Genomic DNA, 27,824 nt, shown 5'->3' on the forward strand with positions numbered 1-27,824 from the left:
TTATGCATGTGAAAGCGTGAAATTATATTTTTCACCCAAATTTTGGATAAATAGAAGTCTTTCTTTATTTTCTTGTTTGAAGTGGTCCTAAGAAGTTTAATTTTTTTAATTAATTTTTTTAAATTATTCTGGTATACTAATATTAAAAATAATTTTTAAAAAATAAAAAAAATTATTTTAATATACTTCAAGTAAAAATAATTATTACTACGTTTTAAAAAAAAACCATATACACAACTTTTCATTTACATTTACTAAGTGAATATTATTAATAATTAGAAAATAAAAATAAAAGATAATGATAAATTACTATGCATGATAATAGATTCTCCTATGATTTCACTATTTATGATTTCCGAACAGTGATTTTATAGGTTAGTTTGCAATTAGATTCTATAATTTCTCAAACTTCATATCTCGGTAATCCAACTTTATAAAAATCATCGATATTGATCTTTGAATTTGTTTTGGAGAGAAAAGTTTGTCCTAAAAGGTCAGTTCAAGTAGATAAGAGATTAATAGTAACAATAGATTTTTGGATTTGATTATTTTTCTTCTTTTATTTTGATTGTTAAAAATGCATTTTGGGGTTGAAATTATATTTTAAGAGGCTTTTGAAATTAAATAATTTTTTTAAAAAAAAAAAAATTCTGTCAACCCTAAAAATTCGCCAGCTTAGAATGAGCAATGCATTGCCCTCATCTACCCTTTTTTTATTTATTTTTTAAGTGCTTGGGTCAACTTTCCAGATGCATACTTATGAGCTAACTCACTAATCGAGGTGTTCCGCCACCTACGCCTAGCACAACCTATCTCGATTCTCTTTAATTTATCCTTTTTTCTCTTGATTTTTTCATCCCAAAAATTAATTTTTATTTTTATAAATATTACAATATTATTTTATATGTGATTTTTTAGCCAAATTAATAAATTCAAAGCTAAAATAAAATAACTGGTTGATAAGTTTGACCAAATCTTGGTGTGTAGGAATTAGATAGAGTTTTTCTTACGTTTCTTTAAGAAAATATTTTAACTTAATTTAACATCAAGACATGATCAAAATTAGTTATTAATTTATTTAGGAAAACTAGAAAATACTTTAAATATAATATAATAGCAAATTTAAGGATTTTGATTTTTAATAATAATATCAAGTATATTTTAAAACAAAAAATACAAGGTCAACTGCGCGGCAGTAGGCGCGTGTGCCGCGTGCAGCTTGCGAGGGCCTCGCTCAAATATGCTAAATGTTTTTTCTATTGTTTGAAAAAAACCTCTTGAGTTCACTTGTTAATAAACAAGATATATTCTTTGTCAATGTCGGCCACAAAGATGGCAACTTGCAGAGAGAGATATATAGAACACAATCCAAATCCCTTTGAAAATCATTTTAGTTATTCTTTTTTAATATTTTTATCACTCAATCAATAAAATAAAAAATCATAGTGTTGCCCAATTGATTAGAAACAAATAATTTTTTTTATTTTAATTATACATAGAATAAATCAAAATACTGGCGGAATTGAAAAAAAATTAAAGCTAGAGTCAATGGCCAATTTTCAATTTTTACAATGACTTTTATATAATTATCTTGTTAAATGAGGGGTAATGAGATATTTGATTTTTTTTGTATAATTGATTTAAAAAAAACATTTCTTTCAATATTTAATTAATTAAAAATTAAAATTTTTTATTTTTCTAGAAAAGATAATTGAAGTCTATAATTAATAAGAGGCCTACGCAATTTAGGGCACAAAACCACCCCAACAAATATTGGTGGTTGCATGCGACGTGCAACTCGGAACAAAAGTAATGGCGAAAATACTGAGAGGGACGTAAAAAGATCACAAATCAGACTCCGACTATTATTTGCTACTATCCTTGCGCTGGACTGTCCTGTCAAAATAGTATAGCACTTCCAAAATCTCCTCCATCACAAATACCCTTTACTACACAGGCATAATGTATAGATCATTATGTTGAACAAAAGCTTCAACAAAGACAACATGGAAAACGCCGAGACCTGACGGGTGAAGCTATGCCACATCCGTGTTTTCCTCCACACTCTGTTGACTGGTCTCAAACCTCAATCTTTTTGCTTGAGATAGGTTATCACAGCTTGATCCTTCCTCATCATCAGTATCAAGACCTCTCTTAGCTTTAAGTCTTGCCTCGTCTTGCTCATATACTAGGTATACTCCATTCTTCTTCACAGTCATTGTATTTCCACAATCTACAATAAGCTCAACTTCATCTTCACCATCAAGTTGGAAGCTCTTATTTGATATATGGCCCTGCCAGAGGTGATCTTCACAGGATTTTACTAAGTTAACAGCTACTTTCCGACAATCCTTGGTAAAACCCTTAGTATGATTAGTCAATTTGATTGTAATACTTTTAGTTTGTTTTTTCTCTAAATGAGATGAGCAAACAATGCACACATTCATGCCCTTCAAGTTCCTGCCGTCGAATTTTGGTAGTTTAAACAATAATGAAGCACCCTCATTCTTATAGTTGAACAAGGCAGGAATCTCATTTCCAGGAAGTACCATACCAGAAATACATCCCTGCACAAAGAGTACCATTTTTATTTTACATGTTAAACAACAACATCCAAAAAAAAAATGTTCAAGAAGTAGAGATAGACAGATAAGAATACCTTGTGCATGCTATTTTTTAAAGTATTTGAGATACTGAAGCAACCTTCCATGTCAATGTTTGTAATGGACGTTGATTTATCCAATCCTGGAGCCTCAATCAGTTTGGGGCAATTAGCAATGTAGAGTAAACGAATACGTGAAGCTACTGATATGTCTGACAGTCTTTCCAATGATGTGCAGTTCAAAGCGTGCAAGACATCCAAATTTCTAGGTAAAGCTGGAATTGTTTGTAGCCTTGTATTATCGTCTAATCTTAGACTTTTAAGTCTCAAAAGACTACTCAAGCCAGCTGGTAGACTTTGAAAACTGTTACGGTCCAATTCCAGTTTGGTTAGTGAGGGTAAGCTCCCGAGATCTCTAGGAAGCGCATCATCAGATAGATTGCAATCACTGAGCAATAATGATGTGAGTCTGTTTAAGCCATGAAAAGAAGGTGGCAACAGGTTGGGTGGATTGGGACTTTTTCTTGGCAGAAACCATGACATCAAACGTGAAGGAAATGTTGCGGAAGTTGAACCTTTGCAGCCACAAAGTGATAAATCTTTGAGGTTCTTCAGTTTTACTATGGTACTTGGTACCTGTCGTATGGCAGTGTCATCTGCATGGAGAACCGTCAAGGATTCCAAATCTCCCAAGTCCTCAGGCAATTCATCAAATTTTGAGCAGCCTGAGAGGTAAAGAGTCTCGATAGACTTCAACTTCCAGAAGCTACTCGGGAGCCTCATAAGTTGCTTGCAATCTTTGAAATTTACCAAAACAAGACTATCAAGGTATCCAATAGAATGATGAACTTCAACCAAACTTCTGCAGTCTTTGAGTTTTAACTTCTCCAGATGTGGAAGTCTGGAAAAGTCGGGAGTCCGAGATAGGTAATGAGAATGACTGAGATTAAGAAACTTCAACTTCAAAAGGAACTGAGCAAAAGAAACAAGATTCAGGAGTTAGAAAGAAATTGTTATTGTTTGATAGCAGACTAAAGTTTAGATAAATATTTGATAGTCTTAGCATACCTTAGAATTCTTAACCTGTCTTAGGTTGCTGTATCGAATGTCTATAGCAACAAGGTTTTCCCCATAGAGGCCATCAGGTATGAACGAGAGTGGAAATCCATGCCAACAGAGCCAGGTTAATTTTCTCAAAAGATAGTCACAGCCTCCACCAAGCTTTACATGATTGAGCTGGAGCAGCCTTAGGTTTTGCAGCTTGCAAAACACATTTACATCCACTTTCATGTCATTCCCTTTCAGCAAGTTTATGGCCATCCCTTGGATTGCTTCAGTTCCCTGTCAATAAACCACGTTAAGAGGAAAGGATCAGATATTTTTCAAAACATGAATTTATACGATGATAAGTTTGAATGCATTCACCATGTTTCTTCTCAATATGTCAGCAACTTCTTCACGAATCCATAATCTACTCCGCCTTCCTGGATTGTTCGGTGATTGCACACGAACAATTTCTCTCCCCATATCTCGAAGCAAATCATGCATTATTAGCTTGTTCTTTTCATTAAAAGATACAAGGCACCTCTGAGTGAGGACACTAAATCCAATGTCTGCGAAAAAATCACAACCATTTAATATTGGTAACACATATTCCTTGTCCATCCCAATAAAGTAAAAGGATATATCGAGGAATATATCTTTCTGTGTGTCATCATTCAGGCCATCAAAACTTATTTGGAGCTTTTTCTGAATTTGATCATCAGGAATTCTTCTCAGTTTCTCCAATGCACTTTTCCATTCAACTATTCTTCTACCAAATAGAAAAGAGCCTATTACTTCAAGTGCTAGTGGCAATCTTCCACAGTAGTCAACAATTTGTTCTGACAACTCCTTATAATCTTCGACGGGATGGCTTGTTCGAAAGGCATGCCAACTAAAGAGCTCCAAAGCTTCAATGTCATTCATTTCTGTAGCCATGTATACTCGATCAGCTCCAAGAACTGTTAGAACATGCTCATCTCTTGTTGTTACAATGATTCTGCTTCCTGAACCAAACCAATCTCGACTCCCCGCTATCGCTTGTAACTGATCTAATTTATCTACATCATCAAGTACGAGAAGAACTCTTCTACTGTGAAGTCTTTCCTTTATCATAGTCATTCCTCTGTCAACACTGCCAATCTTAATCTTGTCTTTCTTCAGGATATCAAAAAGAAGTTGTTCTTGCAGTTTGACATGACCATTTGGCTGCTGTGAAATTTCTCGAACATTGGCAAGAAAACATTTCCCATCAAAACTATGAAACAACTCATTATACATGGCCTTGGCAATGGTAGTTTTCCCTATGCCTCCCATTCCATATATTCCTACAATGCAGACCTCGCTTGATCCAGCATTTAACAAAAAGTTCAATTGTTGCACACGAGGATTTATCCCAACTGGATAGGAGGCTACGAACAAGTATGTGCTACGCAGTTCTCTCAAAATTTCCCCAACAATTTTCTTTATAAATTTTGCTTCATGCCTGCAAATAATTGTCTACAAAATAGTGAGACTTTAAGCACAAAACAACCAATTAGAATATATTATGTAAAGCATAATCCAAAATATTTTATAATTTGTAGTTTTCCTGAAGAAAATCCAGCCCCAAGCAAAACATCTCATATTCCTTGGATCACCATTTATTTCCTCAACCCTGGATTATCTACTGATAATGTAATTCTTCTCAGTATATATCGTTACCTAAATTATTAAAATTATTTATTTATTGAAATCTTTTTCAAAATAAATTGGATAGTGATGATATCCATACACCAAATCGACTAGTAGTTTAGTCCCTAAAAACTAAAAAGCTCTAGATACCAGCTCTCTTTTCAAAAGGCACGTTCTTATAACAAAACCCACTATGAGGTTATGAGTAAAAACATGAGATAATACCTCTTCAGAGGTTAATTATATAACAGATTTGAGCCAACATCATCATTGATGTTGTCTGTGAATCATGTGAGAAGATCAACTTGGATTTGCATCACATGAATCTGTGTCCAAGATTCCAAAAAATGATCCCAACGTTCTCCAATTGATGGTCCAAATTGCTCGGTTTCAAAATTGAAAAGTGCAGGTTAGATTTTCAAGATCAATCACTCCTCACAAGCCAATGAAGTGATTTATACATTGACAAATGCTGCATATAAAAAAAATCCCTAATAACCACTGCACTTAATTAACCAATTACCGGTGCCAATTGCGTATAATTTTTCACAGCCATTATTTTATATGTAATCTTTTACCAAAGATTCAAATTTCGTTGTGTTCTTTCCGGGATTTTGTATTTATCAGGACTTCAAAACAAAGAAAGTGATTGGATTGGTTAAGATGCAAGATGGAGCCTATCAATGATGTTTTAGAAACTCTTTAGTAGCTATTCGACAACAAGTAGCTCATACCCACTGTAATAATGTGGTTTGAATTAAAAAAAAAAAAATTAAGATTATAAAAAATTAAATAAAAAGTAAATTAAAACCAATAAATCCTACAAAAACCAAATAAAAATAATTAATCATATAAAAATCAAAACAAAATATAACATGGAAACCAATTACAAACAACAAAATACTTAAAAACAGTTCTTCAAATCATTTATTTTTTTTAAAATAAATTAAGATGGCAATATATTTAATCGACTCGAGTTTCATGGCCTAACCATGCTATGACAATCATGTAAAAGTTAAATTTCAACAAATAAATCTTATAAAAAAATACATCACAAAGATAAATTCAAAATAAACAAAATATTTTTTAAAAAAATTTAATCTGACATAATTTTTTTAAAAATTATTCAGACAATAAAATATTAGATCAACTTGAATATTTGATATTATCTTATCAAGCCTACAACACAAATCATGATCTCAACTAGATTTCATAATTTTTTTTATTAAATTTATTTTTTATTTAATATAATTATTTTTAAAAAAAAAAACCTCAATGAAACTAGATGCGTGAGCATGGTAGATCAACATGTCTAGACCATCTAAAAAATAGAGCCCAACCCTCAAACCTGAGCTTGTTTTTATTTAATTTTGTAAGGAATAAACAACTGTCATCCATCTTTTTTCTTTAAAAACTAAACAGATAGAAAAACAAATTAAATGGTTCAAATTCGAGAATTTTATCACTTAGATAACATAAGAATTACTATTAATTCAAATTATAAAGTCCATTAAATTAGTAAGGATGGTTAATTTTATGAGTGCTTACCCATCCGCAACATTCCTCAAATCCCATCCAGACAAATTTGCAGCTTCAGTCAAAGCCATCCTCCACGTCGCCACCTTGCCCTTGTCTGTCTGGAGCACAAACCTTTCTTCATGTCCAGCAAAGGCCTCTGCAAAACTTCCAGTTTGTTTCCTTACATCAGATGGATCAACATCATAGAATATAGGAAAAACAAGTTGCCTACAACTTCTCCTACACTCCATGATCTTCACCAGTTCCTCAAGACACCATCTTGAATTTGCATAATTTCTTGAGAACACAATGACTGAAATCCTAGACTTTTGGATCGCTTGTAATAGCTCCGTCGAAATATCTTCACCCCTTCGGAGCTCATTGTCGTCTCTAAATGTGTTGATTCCAGCATCTTTGAAGGCAAAGTAGAGATGATCGGTGAAATTTTTGCGCGTGTCCTCGCCTCTAAAACTCAAAAACACATCATAAATCCACGGTTTTGAAGATGAATATGAAGATGAAGATGAAGACGCAGATGAAAATGAAGATGTCATTGTAACATGAAACCTATGGTGGCGAGAGAAAGACAGATCTATGGTACAAAATTAATGCGAGGGACAGTTTAATGACTGAGAGAGACAGCCAAAGACTTTAGCAATCGCGATACGAAAAAAGGTCTTTTCGTACTGTTATGCCCACTGTGTTGGTGGGTAGAAAAGTTATGAAACGTGTTTAACTTGTTTTTTATTTAGAAATATATTATAATAATATTTTTATTTTTAAAAAATTAATTTTAATATTAATATATTAAAATAATTTAAAAATATTAGAATAATATTAATTTAAAAAAAAATTTAAATTTTAAATTTTTTAAAAAAATATTTTTGAAACATAAAAACAAATCATGCTTACTTTATTTTTATGTTTCAAAAGTATTTTTAAAAAGTTTTGAAATTTTTTATTTTTTTATTTTAAATTAATATTTTTTTGATATTTTTATATTATTTTGATGTACTAATTTTAAAAATAATTTTTAAAATATATAAAAATATTATTTTAATATATTTTTAAATAAAAAATATTTTAAAAAATAATCATACATTTTCAATAAATATCGGTGTCCAATGAAAAGTTGCGTATGTATACAAGTTGTCTCTTTTTTATTTTTATAAATAATAAAATATTATTTTATATGTGATTTTTTAGCCAAATTAATAAATTGAAAGTTAAAATAAAATAAGTGATTGATAAGTTTTACCAAGAACAAAACTTGTTATTAATTTATTTGGGAAAACTAGAAAAAACAAGTTTTAAATGAACACATTTAAAGAACATAAGAATTATTTAACCTAATTAACAAAAAATAATTGAAATAAATGATTGACATAAATATTTATTATTGATACGCTAACTCTTGCCTCTTCAAAAGCTATCTTTCTAATTATTACTTATATAATAATTAGGGAGCAACATTAATCGACTTGTTGAAGCTACCGTTAAGGACCATGGTGATATATATATATACACACACACACACACAATCAACAATCTAAATCCTTTTGAAAAATATTTCAGTCTTGTAAGTGAAAATACTACTTTAATAGTTTTATCATTCTATCAAAAAATTTAAATATGTTACTGGGGGAATTGAAATTTGTTTTTACAAGGCTGGTTATTAAATTGATTGGAACAAATATTGTTTTTTATTTTAATTATATTATTGGAATAAAAAAATTTAAAATAGAGTCGAGGTATTTTATATTTTTATATTGGTTTTTACATAAATATCATGTTAAATGAGAGGGAATTTTGTATTTGAGTAGACAAAAAAAAAACAAATCACAATGTTACCAAATTAATTTGAAACAAATAAATTTTATTTTCATTTTAATTATACAGAGAAACAACCAAAATACTCATGGATTAAAAAAAATTAAAGCTAGAGTCAAGAACCAATTTTTTGTTTTTACAAAGGTTTTTACATAATTATCATGTCAAATGAAGGGTAAGTAGGTATTTGACTAAGCATAAAAATTTAAAAAAAAATGTATTTTTTTATTTCTTTTGTGTAATTAAAGTGTTTTATGACCTTTGATCTTTAATTTTTCTAATCTTAACCAAATTAAGATTAAATTAAATCTTTTTCCTTCAATTTTTGTTAAATGAAATCCTCATTTATGACCTAAAAATTTCCAAACTTTATTTTTGTTTGTAATACTCAATTAGTGGTCCTATTTCACCCCAACTATATTTTATAATTTTTTTATAGATTTATTTAATTTTTTATTTTATTCATTTATTTATTTTATGATTTTCATGGTTTAAATTAAATAAAAATAATAGCTATAATAAAATAATTAAATTTATTGAAAAGCCTTTTTTTTCTCATGTAATTTTGACAAATTATTGGAGGGTTGAGTATTACTTGACAAAGAAATCATGGATAAGCTCTTTAATCCATGTCTGATATGCATGTGCATATCTTTACATCCATATACATAAATTCATTCATTGTATATAATAATTATATATGCAATAGGTTAAAATATAGGTCTCTAACAAACCTACATGACTCCAAGCAAGAAACATGAAAAATAAAAAGCATACTCACCGTGACACTCATTTTTAATAAGAGTTGGAGTCTCTAAAGGCAAGTGTGGCTCGTTTCATTAGCTTACTCGAGCAACCACTTAGAAATGCATCTGGTGAAAACCTCTCGAACTGACTCGTTATTTTTATTTAGACACTGATAACAACTCAACTCGAAGAAAGAATGGATGAATATGGTCAGGACCCAAACACAATCCAATATCTGTTTAGTTAACTACACCAGCGCCAAAACTTGTAGTTGTAGATGCATTCTCCAATGAGTCTCACAAAACCAAGACATCTGATGACATTGATCAAGATAAGATGACAACACTAGAAGTCAGAATCAGAGCTATTGAAGGGATAGATTTATACAACCTAGTACAAGCTATAAAGATGTGTCTAGTCTCTAATATGGTGATACTGAAGAAATTTTGACTTCTTGAGTTCATCAAATATATTGGAACAAAATGTTCCATTACCCTATCTTAAATATAATTGCAATAAAATAATAAAAGTGGTACATAATGAAAAGCTACTAATACATTTTTTCCTAGATGGTTTGAGTGTAACGGTGCTGAGCTGATATAAGAAGTTAGATAACATCAGGATATGCACATGAAAGGATTTCATAGATGCTTTCATCAAGTAACAGAAGTAAAACATGAACATTATTCTTGAAATAACTAGAGGCATAAAGTTGATATACTTTCACGCATAATGTTGATGCATTAAATAAATAAAAAGACATTTTAAAAAGCACAGTTAAGCTTTAAAAACAAACACTAAAAAACTGATTGAGAACGCTGTAGAACTCATCTTATTAAAAAATTTGAAGCAACAATAGCATGTTTTTTGTTTTTTTTTTTATTTTTCTTTATTTTTAGAATGCAAGTTGTACACCGTTCCCATAGAACACAGAGTCCATTGTTGCTTCTAAGATATCCAGACCAGATGAGTTTAGACCTTGGTGGCAATGGCATGCTTATCTATGAGAAGGCTACCAAGATGTGCTTCCAGTCTCAACTATATAAAGCTAACCATGTTTTATTCAATAACTAATTCCTTGATCCCTGCGTTTTTAACACAGTTAATTATAACTAACTCTTTCATATTTATAATAACATGTTTAGTTTTTTGTAATAGTTGTTTGAATTATAATTTTAAAACCCAGTCTCGTCTGGTGGGTCGACCTAGAACCCGGCTGATCCAAGGCTGAAACCAGGTCGGGTTTATAAAAAAATAATAGTTAAAAATCCAACGGATCCGGTCAAAAACCCGGTTGTGATCCATTGACTATTATTTTATTTGTTTTAATCAAAATCATGTTTTTTTAATCTATAAAATATTAGGATTAACTTGATCAAAACCCGTGACGCTAGCCCTGAACTGGGTTTAAAAACACTGGTTTGAATTAGACTTGTAGTCTCACCTGATAAATCACGGGCACGAGTCCAAATAATGGGTAATTTAGTAAACTTTTATCAATTTTTTTTTTTAAATCAAAACAATGCTATTTAATTTTTTTAATGATTTTTTGTAAGTGATATGTTTAGATTAGATTAGATTATGTCAATCAACTAGGTGAATGTTAAATTCTATTTAAATTTAAATCCAGTGAGACTAGGCTTTGAATTTATTGTTTGCTAGATGGACTTGAAAGCACAACTTGATAAATATGCTTTTTTATATTTTTATTTAAAAATAACTTAATCTCCATGATTTTTGATGAAGTTGTATAAATACAATAATTGAACTCTCTCACTGTCCAAGTTGATTTCTGCTTGAACACTGATCACTGTCTAGTTGTATCTATCAATCCTACGGATTAATTTAAATAACTTAGTCAAGTGCTTACCCATCTGCAACATTCCTCAAATCCCATCCAGACAAATTGGCAGCTTCAGTCAAAGCCATCCTCCATGTAGCCACCTTGCCCTTGTCCTTCTGGAGCACAAACCTTTCTTCATGTCTAGCAAAGGCCTCTGCAAAACTCCCAGTTTGTTTCCTTACATCAGATGGATCAACATCATAGAATATAGGAAAAACAAGTTGCCTACAACTTCTCCTACACTCCATGATCTTCACCAGTTCCTCAAGACACCATCTTGAATTTGCATAATTTCTTGATAACACAATGACTGAAATCCTAGACTTTTGGATCGCTTGTAATAGCTCCGTCGAAATATCTTCACCCCTTCGGAGCTCATTGTCGTCTCTAAATGTGTTGATTCCAGCATCTTTTAAGGTGAAGTAGAGATGATCGGTGAAATTTTTGCGCGTGTCCTCGCCTCTAATACTCAAAAACACGTCATAAATCCACGGTTTTGAAGATGAAGATGAAGACGCAGATGAAAATGAAGATGTCATTGTTACATGAAAGCTATGGTGGTGAGTGAAAGAAAGATACACGGTACAAAATTAATGAGCATAAAAGTTTATGTGAAGTACTATCTTTTTCAGTGAGAGAGACTGAGTCTTATCCCAATTGGAGTAATATCTTTTTCGTACTTTGATATATTTATTAAAAAAATTAAAAATAAACCAGACATTTCTACCTATAATTTAGTTTTTTTCCCCTCTATTATTTAAAAAAATATAAAGTTCATAAATTTAAAACATTTTATATCCTCACTTTAAATTCTATAAAGAAATCAAATTAATTATTTATAAAATTATTATTATAATTCATTTTATTTAAAACTCTATCAACCTGTACACTAACCAATGTCTTATATTAAAAAAACAAAAACAACCTAAAATTAACCTAGTTTAATCTACTTAATCTAACAAAATCTATTTTAATTTAAAAATTAAAATAAAAAATCATATTATTTTATTTTTTAAAAATAAAATAATATCATTTCAATTTAATCACGCTAGATTAATTCTTGAATGTTAACTCGGTTTAATAATATTGATAATTACTAATTAGTGAAACGAGGTAGTTTTGATTTGCTTATGAAATTGAGGAATCATATAGTGACACACGTACATCATTAATTTCACTGGTGTGATCATTAGTTGAGAAGCGTGTTCCACTGGTGGCTTTCAACGCATTTGCCGAGAATTGACAAAGTCTATGCAATTTAGCTAACCTGACAACAATCAATAATTCAAGTCTTGAGAGTCAACTAAAAAGACAAAATATCTTTAATTTAATTTTTATTTCTCAACTATGTATATAATTTAATTAGAAATATTTAGTTTGTGGGTTTTTTTCCCATTGCTTGGATGTTGGAAATAGCCACTCATAATATATATATATATATATATATATATATATATATATATATATATATATATATATATATATATATATATATATAAAAGAGTTCACAAACTCTCTTAGATTGCACTACAAGGGTATACTATATATAAAAGAGTTCACAAACTCTCTTAGATTGCACTACAAGGGTATACTTAGGATTAGATTTTTTCCTATCTATATTTTGAATAAAAAATTTAAATATTTATGAAAATTTATTAACCCTTAAAACAGAAAGGACCGAATATATGCTTTTGGTTTTTAATCAATATTTTATATCTATTAAAATATCAAATTGAATCATTCTCAATTTTATTATTACTAAAAAAAACTATGATAAAAATATAAAAAAACCTGGACTTCAATTCAAGAATTTTTGTTTTAAGAGTAATTTAATTATTTTATTAAATTGTAAAAATTGAAAATTTGAAAAAACCCTTAACTGTTAGTTAAATAGATTTTATTTTAAAAGATAATTTAATTATTTTATTATATTTTAAAAATATAAAAAGAAGAGTTTTTCCTGATCAATCTAATAATGACTAATAAACTTTACGTAAAAATTATAGTATCATAAATAATTAAGGCATTGATTTTTTTTAGAAGACAAAAATAAATTGAATCCATAGTATTTTGTGTGTAAATTTGTGCTGAAACACTAAGCTATTTTTAGTTTTTTTTTTAATTAGGGTAGTATAATATCACTAAAACTAAAAAAGAACACATTCAGAATAGGTAGAAACATAATTGGTTTGAAGAAAAATAGATATAAAATAAATCTATATGACAATTTTGAAATGAATTTTATCTGACTTTAAAACAGAAAGCTGCATGAAGATGTCTTTTATGTTCCAAAACAGTAGCCATTTACTTGTTAATTTTACGAATTTTCCTTTTTGTTTAGTTATTATTTAGAAACATTTGCTTCAGTGGATGACGGAGAAAGAGTTGGTCAGATTACAAAAACGCATTGATTTAACGAGTGAGAAGTGATGGAGAGGAGAATAACATTTCATGGTGTATTCAAGTCAGCTCTGGTAACATTCTCCGTCGTCTTCAGATCTCCTTTTTTGAACCTCTGTGTTAACTTCCCTGTGATTATATTGAAAAATTCACTCACCCTCTTCAATGGCTAAAACTTAGTTCTTGGCTCACACACAAACCCAATATTCTGAATTTTTTATATCTAACTTTTGCCAAAATATTACCCCTTTTTTTTGTTAATTTAGTGGGCATTTTTTTTGTCTTTTATTTGTCTTCATTAGTATGCATTCTCTGCATGATAGAGCTTGTAAAGCATGGATAAGGTTCCTCAATTTATAAAGTTTTCCAGCCCTAAACTACAGGGAAGAAAAGGAGAGTTTTCAGGTCCTAATATTAGAGCCTTTAACTATAGAGAATTGCAGAGAAACCTGTTATTTATTCTTAGAAGTCTTTATTACATTGATTTTCTTTTGAAAAATAGCCTATATGGTTGAAACGTTTTAATTAGTAAAATTCAAATTCAATTGAAAGTCATAATTTAACTAGGAATAAGAATAAAAAAAACAAGAAAAAAAAGAAAAAAAAATCAAAGCAGTAGCTTTCATGCCTAGTTTGGAGCTAAAAAACCGAAAATAGATAATAGGTATAAAGTTGGATTAAAAGTTATGCATATATTGATAGATTGTGCATCGGTTGGTGGCTTTGCATGCTGTTAATCAGATTAACTCTTGAGCCAGACTGGAGTCAGCGGATCACCAGTAATTATGCCAAAAAGAAGTGAACAATGCTCAAGATTGAAACTGCCAGGTGAGAAAAAGAATGATACAGCACTCTATACACCAGAATCCAAGGCAAATTTTTTAAATTTCAGTTCCACAGGACCTGTGGTCCAAGTACGGCATGCTTTCAGTATATATAGTAGTGTATAAACTGTGATTCTGTCCATCATTACAGAACCTGTAATGCCTGTACATGCAGCCAGGCTTAGCCCAAATGCATAAGGACAACATGGCTTTCCCAGTCTATAAATTACTAGAATTTTCTTGTCACTCAATATCATGTATATCATTCAATAAGTTATCTGAGCACATCAACTCTACTATTAACATCCGATCGTTTCTCCTTGTCATCCCATAAGCCAATGGTGGAACCAAAGAAAGAAGGTTTTTCAAGTTTTGGCAGTAACAAGTCCAGGCTTTCCCTTGTATCTGAGCACATCAACTCCGTCAATCTTATCCAATTCTTCCTCCTTGTCAATATCAATATCACTGATGGGAAGCGCAGAAGGTACATTTTTTACAGTAGCTGAGTCCTCGCTTTTCCTTCTTGGGGAATTGTTGTTAGTTGTACTCAGCCCACCATCTTCTCTCAACTTGGTATCCACTGAGTTGATGTCCTGGCTCTTACTATTTTCTTCTATCTGGTTTTCCTCGCTTGCGTCCTGCAATATTTTTTGGTCTTCGGTAGTTGGTGGTGGTGCATTGGATATTACAGCGTCAGGCAAGTCAGCTGCATTGGGTGACTCTTGCTCTTGTTTCTGATTCGACTTCTGACCCTGTGTGCCAATTGCAGACTTGGCATGAGATTTTATGCTAACACCACTAGAAACACTCTTGGTTTTGCTGACAAGATGGTGAAGCCATAATAGTTGTTCAAGAATATAGGCTTCTGTTTTCTCCTTGTCCGCATGGTGGAGTGTTTCAATCTGGATTATATCAGCTGCTCCAGCAGCAGGTTTTCTGTTGGCCTCAGACCTGTACACACCACGACCAAATCTTCTTATACTCGGGCCATTCAGCTTACTTGTTGTTAACAAAATAAATTGCAAAAATGAAATTCTTAAAAACAATTGGAAGAAAGCAATGGACTCACCCGGAACTTGCCCACTCTCCAACCCAGCCAAAACCGTGATGCACTCTGTTCCGAATCAATTAAAATTCAAAGAAAAATGTTAACAATTAGGCAATGAGACATTGAAAATTAAGGATTTAAAGCAGGAAAAGTTTCTGTTTTTGGGTAGGGAAAATAATGGCATTACATACTTGGCTGTGTTAGTGGACAGTGGAACCAGCCACTGCAGTGTCTTCTCCATCGTTTCTTTAATTTCTGTGATGGTAAGCTGGACATACAAATCACAATGAAGTAAACAACTAGAGCATCCGCATGGATGAGAAAATAAGACTTTCTACCCTCTTCTTTGAGGTGAAAAAATAGTACCTCATCTTTGACATTAAACGATTGCAGTTTGGAACGTAGAGCTGATTTTACACCAGGTGGCAAGCTCTGGTACAATGTGTCCTTACCATTTGGAGGCATGGAGCTCGATCGTGCCACCTGAGAGCATCTATTGTTAGAAGGCCTTGAACCAGTATTATAAGAATATGATTGCATATAAGAATGAGAAGAGTGTAATGAAGCAGAGAACTCGATTTTTTAATGCATGCGAACTTAAACAGTGAAATCAAGTGAGGTTCAGGGAAGGAAACTGAGAAGCAGCTGAAAAAAGTATGGTAATCAAACAAAATTAAAGTCAAGTCCCAAGTCATTCAGTTTGGCAGGGGCATTGAAAGTCCTCAACTCAGTCTGTGTCAGAGCGAAACAGTAGGTTGTGCATACAACTAGAGTGTGTTTGACAGTGTGGTTGCGGGTGTTTTTTAAATAATTTTTTATGTTAAAATATATGTCAATGATGTTTTTTCATTTTTTAAAAATTATTTTTGATATCAGCACATCAAAACGATCCAAAACATACAAATCATATTAATTTTTTTTTTTAAAAAATAAATTTAAATTTTTTAAAAATAATGCCGCAACCGCGTTCCTAAACGAGTCCTTAATGTCACATAGCAACCAATCTTGATTATGGATTGTAAAACTAATATTTTTGGTTTATAAAAATCACTCTCACCTTATTATATGTTTGATAATGTCATACATAATATTTTTATAAAAATATTTTCAATTAAAAATACATAAAAAATAGTTATATTTTTTATTTTTTATATTATTGCATCACAATCATTAAAATGCATAAAAAAACATCAATTTAATATCTTTTTAATTAAAAAAATATTTAAAAATCAAGTTGAACCACAAATATAAACAAGTTAAATTGAAAAAATAAACACATTTTTAGATTGGTGATTGACATATGACATAATCAGATAATTATATCAGTATGTATTTAATATTATGGTAGCTTTTATAGCTGTAATTTGAAAAAAAAATTTACAAAAATTACAAATTATAGTTTTTTTAACCAAAATTAAAACAGAATAAGTAGAATCCATATATATATATATATATATATATATATTCAAAAACAGTCTTTGGTGCAAAACTTCTTTTCTTTGAATATGTAGCATTTCTTTTTTCTTTTTTCACTGTGAGCCAAACTTGATAGAAGATTCACTACTCAAAACAGATAAAGAGTGCGAACACTATTTATCTCCTCCTATAGACCACCATGCATACAACGCAAAGAATATCAGAGATCACCAAGAAATTCTTCAATGTTTATGGTCGCAAAGAGGAGCATCATGTACGGAAAAAACAGCTCTTTTACTACTAGCAAGTTCCATAGACGTGACAAAAATAACAAAAATATTATAAAAGTTGGCAGCCTGAACTAAAAAAAATTAGATTGGAAGGAGAAAATATGAAGGAAGTGAATTAAACGACTTGAGAGAAAAACCTAGATGTTATATCAGTCTCATAATTGAAGATAAAATTTTAAATTAAACACTGGATGTTCAAAATAGGGTTGAAAATTTTACCAAAATATAAATTTTGGTAGCTCAACACTTGGACTCCTGTTTCCTATGTACCCGTTAAAAGTAGTTCAACACCTTCACCTCCATATTTGGTAGCTCAACACTTCTAGAATCTCCTGCGTCCCAAAAACCCTTTATTACACAGGCTTAATGTATAAAATATCATCTTGAACTAAAGCTTCAACAGAGACAACATTGAAACGCCAAAACCTGAAGGCTGAAGCTATGCCACATCCATGTTTTCCTCAATGTTCTGCGGACTAGTCTCCATTCTCAATCTTTTTGCTAGAAGTAGGTTATCACAGCTTGATCCTGCCTCATCATCACTATCAAGACCTCTCTTAGCTTTAAGCCTTGCCTGATCTTGCTCATATACTAGGTATACTCCAGTCTTCTTCACAGTCATTGTGTTCATACAGTCTACAATAAGCTCCACTTCATCTTCACTACCAAGTTTGAAAAAATTGTTTGATATATGGCCTTGCCAAAGGTGATCTTCGCAGGATTTTACCAAGTTAACTGCTACAGCACGAAACTTCTTGGTAAAACCCTTAGTATAATTAGTCAATTTGATTCTAATTTGTTTAGTTTCTTCTTTCTCTAAATGAGATGAGCAAACAATGCACACGTTCATGCCATTCAAGTTCCTGCCGTCGAATTCAGGTAGTTTAAACGATATTGAAGCACCCTCATTCTTATAGTTGAACAAGGCAGGAATCTCATTTCCAGGAAGTACCAAACCAGAAAAACATCCCTGCACAAAGAGTACCATTTTTATTTTGTATATTTAACAACAACATAGTATAATATGTTTAACAAGTAAAGAGAGACAGAGAAAGAATACCATGTGCATGCTATTTCTTAAAGTATTTGAGATATCGTAGCACCCTTCCATGTCAATGTGTGAAATGGACCTTGATTTATCCAATCCTGGAGCCTCAATCAGTTTGGGGCAATTAGCAATATACAGCAAACGCATACGTGAAGCTACTGATATGTCTGGTAATCTTTCCAATGATGTGCAGTTCGAAGCGCGCAAGGTATCCAAATTTCTAGGTAAAGCTGGAATTGTTTGTAGCCTGGTGTTATCGTCCAATCTTAGACTTGTAAGCCTCAAAAGACTACTCAAGCCAGCTGGTAGACTTTGAAAACTGTTACGATCCAATTCCAGATTAGATAGTGAGGGTAAGCTCCCAAGATCTTTTGGAAGCGCATCATCAGATAAATTGCAACCCCTGAGCGATAATGATGTGAGTCTGTCTAAGCCATGAAAGGAAGGTGGCAACAGGTTGGTTGGATTGGGAATTTTTCTTGGCAGAAACCATGACATCAAACGTGAAGGCAATGTTGCGGAAGTTGAACCTTTACAACCACAAAGTGATAAATCTTGGAGGTTCTTCAATCTGACAATGGTACTTGGTACCTGTCTTATGGCAGTGTCATCTGCATGGAGAATTGTCAAGGATTCCAAATCTCCCAAGTCCTCGGGCAATTCATCAAATTTTGAGCAGCCTGAGAGGTAAAGAATCTCGATAGACTTCAACTTCCAGAAGCTACTCGGGAGCCTCCTAAGTTGCTTGCAATCTTTGAAATTTACCAAAACAAGTCTATCAAGGTATCCAATAGAATTATGAACTTCAACCAAACTTCTGCAGTCTTTGAGTTTTAACTTCTCCAGATGTGGAAGTCTGGAAAAGTCGGGAGTCCGATATAGGTAATGAGAATGACTGAGATTAAGAAACTTCAACTTCCAAAGGAACTGAGGAAAAGAAGCAAGATTCAGGAGTTAGAAAGAAATTGTTAATGTTTGATAGCATACTAAAGCTTAGATAAATATTTGATAGTCTTAGCATACCTTAGAATTCTTAACCTGTCTTAGGTTGCTGTGTCGCATATCTATAGCAACAAGGTTTTCCCCATAGAGGCCATCAGGTATGAACGAGAGTGGAAATCCATGCCAGCAGAGCCAGGTTAATTTTCTCAAAAGATATTCACAGCCTCCACCAAGCTTTACATGATTGAGCTGGAGCAGCCTTAGGTTTTGCAGATTGCAAAACACATTTACATCCACTTTCATGTCATTCACTTTCAGCAAGTTTATGGCCATCCCTTGGATTGCTTCAGTTCCCTGTCAATAAACCACCTCAAGAGGAAAGGATCAGATATTTTTCAAAACATGAATTTATACGATGATAAGTTTGAATGCATTCACCATGTTTCTTCTCAGTATGTCACCAACTTCTTCAGGAATCCATAATCTACTCCGCCTTCCTGGATTGTTCGGTGAGTGCGCACGAACAATTTCTCTCCCCATATCTCGAAGCAAATCATGCATTATTAGCTTGTTCTTTTCATTAACAGATACAAGGCACCTCTGAGTGAGGACACCAAGTCCAATGTCTGCGAAAAAATCACAACCATTTAATATTGGTAACACATATTCCTTGTACATCCCAATAAAGTAACAGGATATATCGAGGAATATATCTTTCTGTGTGTCATCATTCAGGCCATCAAAACTTATTTGGAGCTTTTTCTGAATTTGATCATCAGGAATTCTTCTCAGTTTTTCCAATGCACTTTTCCATTCAACTATACTTCTACCAAATAGAAAAGAGCCTATTACTTCAAGTGCTAGTGGCAATCTTCCACAGTAGTCAACAATTTGTTCTGACAACTCCTTATAATCTTCGACGGGATGGCTTGTTCGAAAGGCATGCCAGCTAAAGAGCTCCAAAGCTTCAATGTCATTCATTTCTCTGGCCATGTATACTCGATCAGCTCCAAGAACTGTTAGAACATGCTTATCTCTTGTTGTTACAATGATTCTGCTTCCTGAACCAAACCAATCTCGACTCCCCGCTATCGCTTGTAACTGATCTAATTTATCTATATCATCGAGTATGAGAAGAACTTTTCTACTGTGAAGTCTTTCCTTTATCATATTCATTCCTCTGTCAACATTGCCAATCTTAATCTTGTCTGTCTTCAGGATATCAAAAAGAAGTTGTTCTTGCAGTTTGACATGACCATTTGGCTGCTGTGAAATTTCTCGAACATTGGCAAGAAAACATTTCCCATCAAAACTATGAAACAACTCATTATACATGGCCTTGGCAATGGTTGTTTTCCCTATGCCTCCCATTCCATATATTCCTACAATGCAGACCTCGCTTGATCCAGCATTTAACAAAAAGTTCAATTGTTGCACACGAGGATTTATCCCCACTGGATAGAAGGCTACGAATAAGTATGTGCTACTCAGTTCTCTCAAAATCTCCCCAACAATTTTCTTTATAAATTTTGCTTCATGCCTGCAAATAATTGTCAACAAAATAGTGAGACTTTAAGCATGAAACAGCCAATTAGAATGTATTATGTAAAGCATAATCCAAAATATTTTATAATTTGTAGTTTTCCTGAAGAAAATCCAGCCCCAAGCAAAACATCTCATATTCCTTAGATCACCATTTAGTTCCTCAACCCTGGATTATCTACTGATAATGTTCTTCTTCTCAGTATATATCGTTACCTAAATTATTAAAATTATTTATTTATTGAAATCTTTTTCAAAATAAATTGGATAGTGATGATATCCATACACCATATCGACTAGTAGTTTAGTCCCTAACAACTAAAAAGCTCTAGATACCAGCTCTCTTTTCAAAAGGCACGTTCTTATAACAAAACCCACTATGAGGTTATGAGTAAAAACATGAGATAATACCTCTACATCATCATTGATGTTGTCTGTGAATCATGTGAGAAGATCAACTTGGATTTGCATCACATGAATCTTGGTCCAAGATTCCAAAAAATGATCCCAACATTCTCCAATTGATGGTCCAAATTGCTCGGTTTCAAAATTGAAAAGTGCAGTTTAGATTTTCAAGATCGATCACTCCTCACAAGCCAATGAAGTGATTTATACATTGACAAATGCTGCATATCGAAAAAATCCCTAATAACCACTGCACTTAATTATTTTATATGTAATCTTTTACCATAGATTCAAATTTCGTTGTGTTCTTTCCGGGATTTTGTATTTATCAGGACTTCAAAACAAAGAAAGTGATTGGATCGGGCAAGATGCAAGATGGAGCCTATCAATGATGTTTTAGAAACTCTTTAGTAGCTATTCGACAACAAGTAGCTCATACCTAATAATGTGGTTTGAATTTTAAAAAAAAAATCAAGATGATAAAAAATTGAATAAAAAATAAATTGAAACCAATAAATCTAACAAAAACCAAATAAAAAATAATTAATCATATAAAAATCAAAACAAAATATATCATGAAAACCAATTAAAAACAACAAAATGCTTAAAAATAATTCTTCGAATCGTTTATTTAAAAAAAAATTGAGAAGACAACATATTTAATCGACTCGAATTTCATGGCCTAACCACGCTATGAGAATAATGTAAAAATCAAATTTTAACAAATAAATCTCACAAAAAAATACATCACAAAGACAAATTCAAAATAAACAAAATGATTTTTTTTAAATTCAATCTGAATAATTTTTTTTCTAAATTATTCAGACAATAAAATATTATATCAACTTGAATTTTTAAGATTAACTTGTCAAGCCTATGACACAAGTCATGATCTCAACTAGATTTCATAATTTTTTTTATTAAATTTATTTTTTACCTAATATAAATTATTTTTTTTTAAAAAAAAAGGCCTAAATGGAACGACCCTCAAACGTGAGCATGGTAGACCAACATGCCTGGGCCATTTAAAAAAAAGTGCCCAACCCTCAAACGTGAGCTTGTTTTTATTTAATTTTTAAAGGAATGAACAACCTGTTATCCATCTCTTTTCTTTAAAAACTAAATAGATAATGAGTTAATTGTTGTTTTTAAAATTTTGCGACGGGAGGGTCACAAGAAAAATAAGGCTTTTGTGATCAAAATCAATGTCAATAATGATTTTCTCTATACATTAAAATTCGACTAGCCTTTCTCCTCTCATAAGAAAAAGATTAAAAAAATAAAATTTAATATCAAAATTGAATTTCTATCAACTAAAAAACCAATTATATATTAACATAAAAATACGAGGGACCAAACAAAACTATTTTAAAGAAATGGTTAATAGTTAATGGTCAACATACTTCTTAGGATAATGTGATTTCTACGAAAACAATTTTTTTTTATTAATTAACTCTTAGCCGCTACGGGATGGTAGTATCATCAAATGGTTAATAGACAACACACTTCTTATAATTTTGTGATTTCTACAAAAGAAAACTGTTTATTAATTATTTTCTTCCCATCTCAAGTTATTAATTAATTAAGTGAAAGATCACAGATCACAATCTCTCTGTTTTGAAATTTCCCAAGCAGAAGGTTTCGTGTTTCCGCCTGAGACTCGCCCGTTAAGGACTCCTTTGGTACCATTGCCATTTGCAATTTTTTTGTTTAATTGAAATTGTTTTTAAAATTTCTAGCATTTTTTTACATACAAGTTGTTAGTTCTTCTACCAAAATTATACTTTATTTTAGTTTTTTTAATAATAACATCTTCATCCTTAATAGCTTTATCATACGATTTCGGATAGTAGAAAAAAAAAACAATTTAAATGGTTCAAATTCGAGAATTTTATCACTTGGATCATATCATTGATAACATAAGAATTACTATTAATTCAAATTATAAAGTCCATTAAATTAGCAAGGATGGTTGATTTTATGAGTGCTTACCCATCCGCAACATTCCTCAAATCCCATCCAGACAAATTTGCAGCTTCAGTCAAAGCCATCCTCCATGTCGCCACCTTGCCCTTGTCTGTCTGGAGCACAAACCTTTCTTCATGTCCAGCAAAGGCCTCTGCAAAACTTCCAGTTTGTTTCCTTACATCAGATGGATCAACATCATAGAATATAGGAAAAACAAGTTGCCTACAGCTTCTCCTACACTCCATGATCTTCACTAGTTCCTCAAGACACCATCTTGAATTTGCATAATTTTTTGAGAACACAATGACTGAAATCCTAGACTTTTGGATCGCATGTAATAGCTCCGTCGAAATATCTTCACCCCTTCGGAGCTCATTGTCGTCTCTAAATGTGTTGATTCCAGCATCTTTGAAGGCAAAGTAGAGATGATCGGTGAAATTTTTGCGCGTGTCCTCGCCTCTAAAACTCAAAAACACGTCATAAATCCACGGTTTTGAGGATGAATATGAAGATGAAGACGCAGATGTCATTGTAACATGAAAGCTATGGTGGCGAGAGAAAGAACGAGAAATGGTACAAAATTAATGACTCCAAAAATTAATGCGAGGGACACTTTAATTACCGAGGGAGACAGCCAAAGACCTAGCTATCGCGATAAGAAAAGGGTCTTTTTCGTACTGTGATGCCCACTGTGCTTGTTGATAGCAAAAGTTATGGAAGGATTAATTCTCCCTCGTACTGCGATGACCAATGAAAAGTTGCGTATATATACGAGTTGTCTCTTTTTTTTTTTCCAGAGAATATTAATGCAGGAAGCAAGATTTATGCATGTGAAAGCGTGTAATTATATCTTCAATAGATAGAATAATAATTAAAAATATATATATATTAAAAAGAATGAGCGATGCATTGTCCTCATCTACCCTCTTTTTTTTTGTTTTTTGTAAGTGCTTGGGTCAAGCTTCCATGGTCCAAATACATACTTATGAGCTAACTCACTAAACGAGGTGTTCCGCTACCTAGGCCTAGGGCAACCTATCTCAATTCTTTTTAATTTATCCTTTCTTTTCTTAATTGTTTTCATCCCAAAAATTAATTTTATTTTTATAAATATTAAAATATTATCTTATATGTTATTTTTTATTCAAATTAAAAAATTCAAAGTTAAAATAAAATAAGTGATTGATAAGTTTTACCAAATCTTGGTGTAGGAATTAGATAGAGTTTTTCTTATGTTTCTTTTTAAAAAAATATTTTAACTTAATTTAACATCAAGACATGATCAAAATTAGTTATTAATTTATTTGGGAAAACTAGAAAATACAAGTTTTAAATGAACACATTTAAAGAACATAAGAATTATTTAACCAAAATAACAAAAAATGCATACATGAAATCTTTATTTTTCTCACATAAATTGTAACTAATGACAACTTACCATGCAATTTACTTACTGATACGCTAACTCTTACCACTTTAAAGGCTATCTTTCTAATTATTACTTATATAATAATTAGGGAGCAACATTATTCGATTGGTTGAAGCTACCGTTAAGGTACCATGGTGATCCCCTAAATCAATTAATTATTCGAGTAATTATTTTATTGAGCAGTTCGTCCCTTCTTTTGCATTAATTACTTGATCAAATTTAATCATGAATACTGGTTTATTTTTATATTTTAAAAGTGTGTTTTTAAAAAATATTTTTTTTATTTTAAATTAAAATTTTTACATCTTAGATCATTTTTAAATAAATTTTTAAAAATAAAAAAATATTTTTAAAAACTATAACATTCATAAAACTACACCAACTTTTTAAAAAACCCAAAAGTCATCTGCATGTAACGAGGCGCGGCGCATGCGTCGCGTGTACCTCTCTTAAAAAAAAAATGGCCATGAAGAAAGCCGGATTGTTGGGACTTGGGAGTGTATATTTTATTTGCACACTATTTGTTGTGGTGTGCGTGTGGGCATCATTTGCAGATAGCATAACATAAACTAAAGTATTCACTTTTAAAAAATCTAGTTAAAATATGTTGATTTTTCTTTAAAAAAAATATGTTTTTTTTATTTTTTATAAAATAAAAAATTAAATTAATTCAAGTCAATTCATGAGTTAAATTTAAGAACTATAAAAATATAACTCCGCGTAAATGTAAGATGCGCAGGAAATTAATCCTCACCATAAAAAAACCTTAATTAAATTTTAAAAAATAAATTTATTATAAACAACCTGGTATTAAATACTGAAATTATAAACAAAAACATTATAATGCTTAAAATTTCCCAAATGAAATTAAGCAAATGTAATTTTTTTTAGAGCATAGTACTGGTAAATATTGAATTTACAATTGTAATGATTAAAAAGTCCTAATAAAATTAAGCAGATCTAATTAGTTTTATTCAGTACTAAAATGAAACTGCGGTTATAATTAGTTGATGTTTAACCAAAGTCAGGGATGAACTTACTAAGGGACTAAGTTACAATCATGTTAAAAAATGAGGGATGAAAAATTATTTTACTTGTAACTTATTTCTTCTTCTTTTTTAGATTAGCGTGTCCAAGTCAGTTTGCATATACCTCGATTATTCTCATAGGTCCTGAAGTTAACGACTATGTAAACCTTCAATGGCTCTGAGAAGACTTAAACTCGTGATTATTAGAAAACAAATTCAAAATCTAACCAATTAAACTACCTCAGGTTAACTTATTTATATTTTACCTGTGAAGGAGTTGACTGTGAATGTGTTTGTTTCTGAGGTAATTTTTGTAGTTGTGGTTTTAAAAAAGTAAGTTTTAAAAAAGTGTGATTAATTGGATTTAAATACGTGTTTGGTAAAAATTATAGTTGAGGTTTATGTGTAATAAAAAACATGTAAAAAATATTTGGTACCAATTGTGTTTGGAAGTGTGGTTGCAGTTGCTTTTTAAAGTACTTTTTACTTGGAAATGTATCAAAATAATTTTTTTTATTTTTTAAAAATGATTTTTGATATCATCGCATAAAAAAAACTGAAAACATAAAAAATTATTAATTTGAAGTAAAGAAAAAATAAAAAAATTTAATTTTTTTAAAAATACTTTTGAAACGTAAAAATAAATAAAAAATTTTTATTATTTTTTTCAAGGGAGGTGCATGTGCCGCGTGCAGCTTGGGAGGGCATCGCTCAAATATGCTTTTTTTTTTTTTTTTTCTATTGTTTGAAAAAAAACCTCTTGAGTTATCTTGTTAATAAACAAGATATATTCTTTGTCAATGTCGGCCACAAAGATGGCAACTTGCAGAGAGATATATATAACACAATCCAAATCCTTTTGAAAAACATTTCAGTCATGTGAGTGAAAATACTATTTTAATATTTTTATCACTCAATCAAAAAATTTAAATACGTTACTGGGGAATTGAAATTTTTTTTTTACAGTGCTGATTACTAAATTGATTGGAAACAAGTAAATTTTTTTATTTTAATTATGTTATAAAAAAATAAAATTAGAGTCAATGGTCCATTTTATATTTTTGTAATGGTTTTTATATAATTATCATGTCAAATAAGAGCTAATTTAGTATTTAATCAAATATAAAAAAATAAAATAAAAATTCACAATGTTGCCAAATTGATTGGAAACAAATAAATTTTTTATTTTAATTATATATAGAAACAATCAAAATAATCCTTAAATAAATAAAAAAATAAAGCTAGAGTCAAGAGCCAATTTTGTATTTTTACAGTAGTTTTTACATAATTATATATCATGTCAAATGAGAAGTAATTTGATAGTTGGCTAGATATAAATTTTTTATAAAAAAAATACATATTTTTTTTGTTATGAATTTTTTTGTATAATTGAATTTTTTTCACCTTTGATATTTTTACAGTAGTTTTTATATTATTATCATGTCAAATGAGGGGTAATTTGATATTTGACCAGGCATAATTTTTTTAAAAAAAAATGCATATTTTTTTGGTTTTGAATCCTTTTATATAATTGAATATTTTTTAGCCTTTGATCTTTAATTTTTCTAATCTTAGCCAAATTAAGGTCTGATTAAGTTTTTTTTCTTTAATTTCACTTCAATCAAATCCTTATTTATGATATAAAAATTTCCAAACTTTATTTTTGCTTGTAATGCTAAATTAGTAGTTCTATTTTAACCCCAACTATATTTTTTTTATTTTTTTGTATATATTTTATTTAATTTTGTATTTTATTTATATAAATTTTCATTGTTTTTAACACAAAAAAATTAAATAAAAATAACAGCTATAATAAAATAACTAAATTCATTGAAAATACTTTTTTTCTCACGTAATTTTGACAAATTATTGGAGCGCTCTGTATTTCAAAAAATAAAGTGGATCATAGCTTTTGGTTTGTGGGGACTAATTGCTTCTTAAATATCAAGAAAGGATTAGTTTTTTCTTTCCTTGTTTTTCTTTGTTTTTGAATGTGTCTTTTTTATATTTTGTAGAGGTAGAAGAAGAAGGAGGAGGCAATAGACTAAAGTACTACTCCACCACTTTGTGAATATTTTACGATGATGGTGAAGGAGTATTCTTTTTCTCTCTCTTTATTTTGCTTCTTTCAAGGTTTCAATTTCTTACTGTTCATAGTGAATGTTTTATTGGGTTTTGTTTTTGTTTCTTCTTTGATTATTGATGACTGGGATGGGTTGCCTTGATGGA

At 30.9% G+C, this 27,824-nt stretch overlaps 4 protein-coding genes across 5 annotated transcripts; all 4 read right to left on the reverse strand.

The window, feature by feature from the left end:
• Positions 1–1,844: 1,844 nt before the first annotated feature.
• LOC133668171 (disease resistance protein RPV1-like) lies at positions 1,845–7,470 on the reverse strand. Of its 2 annotated transcripts, none has more exons than XM_062087913.1 (5): positions 6,866–7,470; positions 4,028–5,129; positions 3,671–3,943; positions 2,660–3,574; positions 1,845–2,567 (listed from the first exon to the last, which is right to left on the reverse strand). In XM_062087913.1, exons 1-5 carry the CDS (start codon positions 7,387–7,389, stop codon positions 2,037–2,039), a joined length of 3,345 nt encoding a protein of 1,114 aa, XP_061943897.1. In that variant the 5' UTR covers positions 7,390–7,470; the 3' UTR covers positions 1,845–2,036. The 2 variants fall into 2 exon arrangements, with proteins under 2 accessions (XP_061943897.1, XP_061943898.1); XM_062087914.1 differs by having other exon boundaries at positions 4,028–5,143; positions 6,866–7,034.
• Positions 7,471–11,144: 3,674 nt separating this feature from the next.
• On the reverse strand, positions 11,145–11,937 carry LOC133667847 (disease resistance protein RPV1-like). The gene has a single exon (XM_062087527.1). The coding sequence runs from the start codon at positions 11,792–11,794 to the stop codon at positions 11,279–11,281; it is 516 nt and encodes a 171-aa protein (XP_061943511.1). The 5' UTR covers positions 11,795–11,937; the 3' UTR covers positions 11,145–11,278.
• A 2,574-nt stretch (positions 11,938–14,511) lies between these two features.
• Positions 14,512–17,561, reverse strand: LOC133668284 (protein PSK SIMULATOR 1-like). The gene is made up of 5 exons (XM_062088058.1): positions 17,453–17,561; positions 15,894–16,010; positions 15,719–15,795; positions 15,549–15,593; positions 14,512–15,430 (listed from the first exon to the last, which is right to left on the reverse strand). Exons 2-5 carry the CDS (start codon positions 15,990–15,992, stop codon positions 14,845–14,847), a joined length of 807 nt encoding a protein of 268 aa, XP_061944042.1. The 5' UTR covers positions 15,993–16,010; positions 17,453–17,561; the 3' UTR covers positions 14,512–14,844.
• Positions 17,358–23,739, reverse strand: LOC133668283 (disease resistance protein RPV1-like). Its single transcript, XM_062088057.1, has 5 exons — positions 23,163–23,739; positions 19,662–20,763; positions 19,305–19,577; positions 18,294–19,208; positions 17,358–18,203 (listed from the first exon to the last, which is right to left on the reverse strand). The coding sequence occupies exons 1-5, from the start codon at positions 23,666–23,668 to the stop codon at positions 17,673–17,675; spliced, it is 3,327 nt and encodes a 1,108-aa protein (XP_061944041.1). The 5' UTR covers positions 23,669–23,739; the 3' UTR covers positions 17,358–17,672.
• Positions 23,740–27,824: the final 4,085 nt, after the last annotated feature.

This window comes from Populus nigra, chromosome 11, assembly GCF_951802175.1.
Source record: "Populus nigra chromosome 11, ddPopNigr1.1, whole genome shotgun sequence".
Classification (NCBI taxonomy): domain Eukaryota; kingdom Viridiplantae; phylum Streptophyta; class Magnoliopsida; order Malpighiales; family Salicaceae; genus Populus; species Populus nigra.

Excerpts from the sequence above, each read along its gene's own strand:
- LOC133668171 (XM_062087913.1), bottom strand. The coding sequence starts at position 7,389 with ATGACATCTTCATTTTCATCTGCGTCTTCATCTTCATCTTCATATTCA. Across the intron at positions 3,575-3,670 it reads GACAGGTTAAGAATTCTAAG|TTCCTTTTGAAGTTGAAGTT; the intron begins GTATGCTAAGAC and ends TCTTTTGCTCAG. Across the intron at positions 2,568-2,659 it reads TAAAAAATAGCATGCACAAG|GGATGTATTTCTGGTATGGT; the intron begins GTATTCTTATCT and ends CTCTTTGTGCAG.
- LOC133667847 (XM_062087527.1), bottom strand. The coding sequence starts at position 11,794 with ATGACATCTTCATTTTCATCTGCGTCTTCATCTTCATCTTCAAAACCG.
- LOC133668284 (XM_062088058.1), bottom strand. The coding sequence starts at position 15,992 with ATGCCTCCAAATGGTAAGGACACATTGTACCAGAGCTTGCCACCTGGT. Across the intron at positions 15,594-15,718 it reads CTGTCCACTAACACAGCCAA|AGTGCATCACGGTTTTGGCT; the intron begins GTATGTAATGCC and ends GATTCGGAACAG. Across the intron at positions 15,431-15,548 it reads GGAGAGTGGGCAAGTTCCGG|GTCTGAGGCCAACAGAAAAC; the intron begins GTGAGTCCATTG and ends TGGTGTGTACAG.
- LOC133668283 (XM_062088057.1), bottom strand. The coding sequence starts at position 23,668 with ATGACATCTGCGTCTTCATCTTCATATTCATCCTCAAAACCGTGGATT. Across the intron at positions 19,578-19,661 it reads ACATACTGAGAAGAAACATG|GGAACTGAAGCAATCCAAGG; the intron begins GTGAATGCATTC and ends GTTTATTGACAG. Across the intron at positions 19,209-19,304 it reads GACAGGTTAAGAATTCTAAG|TTCCTTTGGAAGTTGAAGTT; the intron begins GTATGCTAAGAC and ends TCTTTTCCTCAG.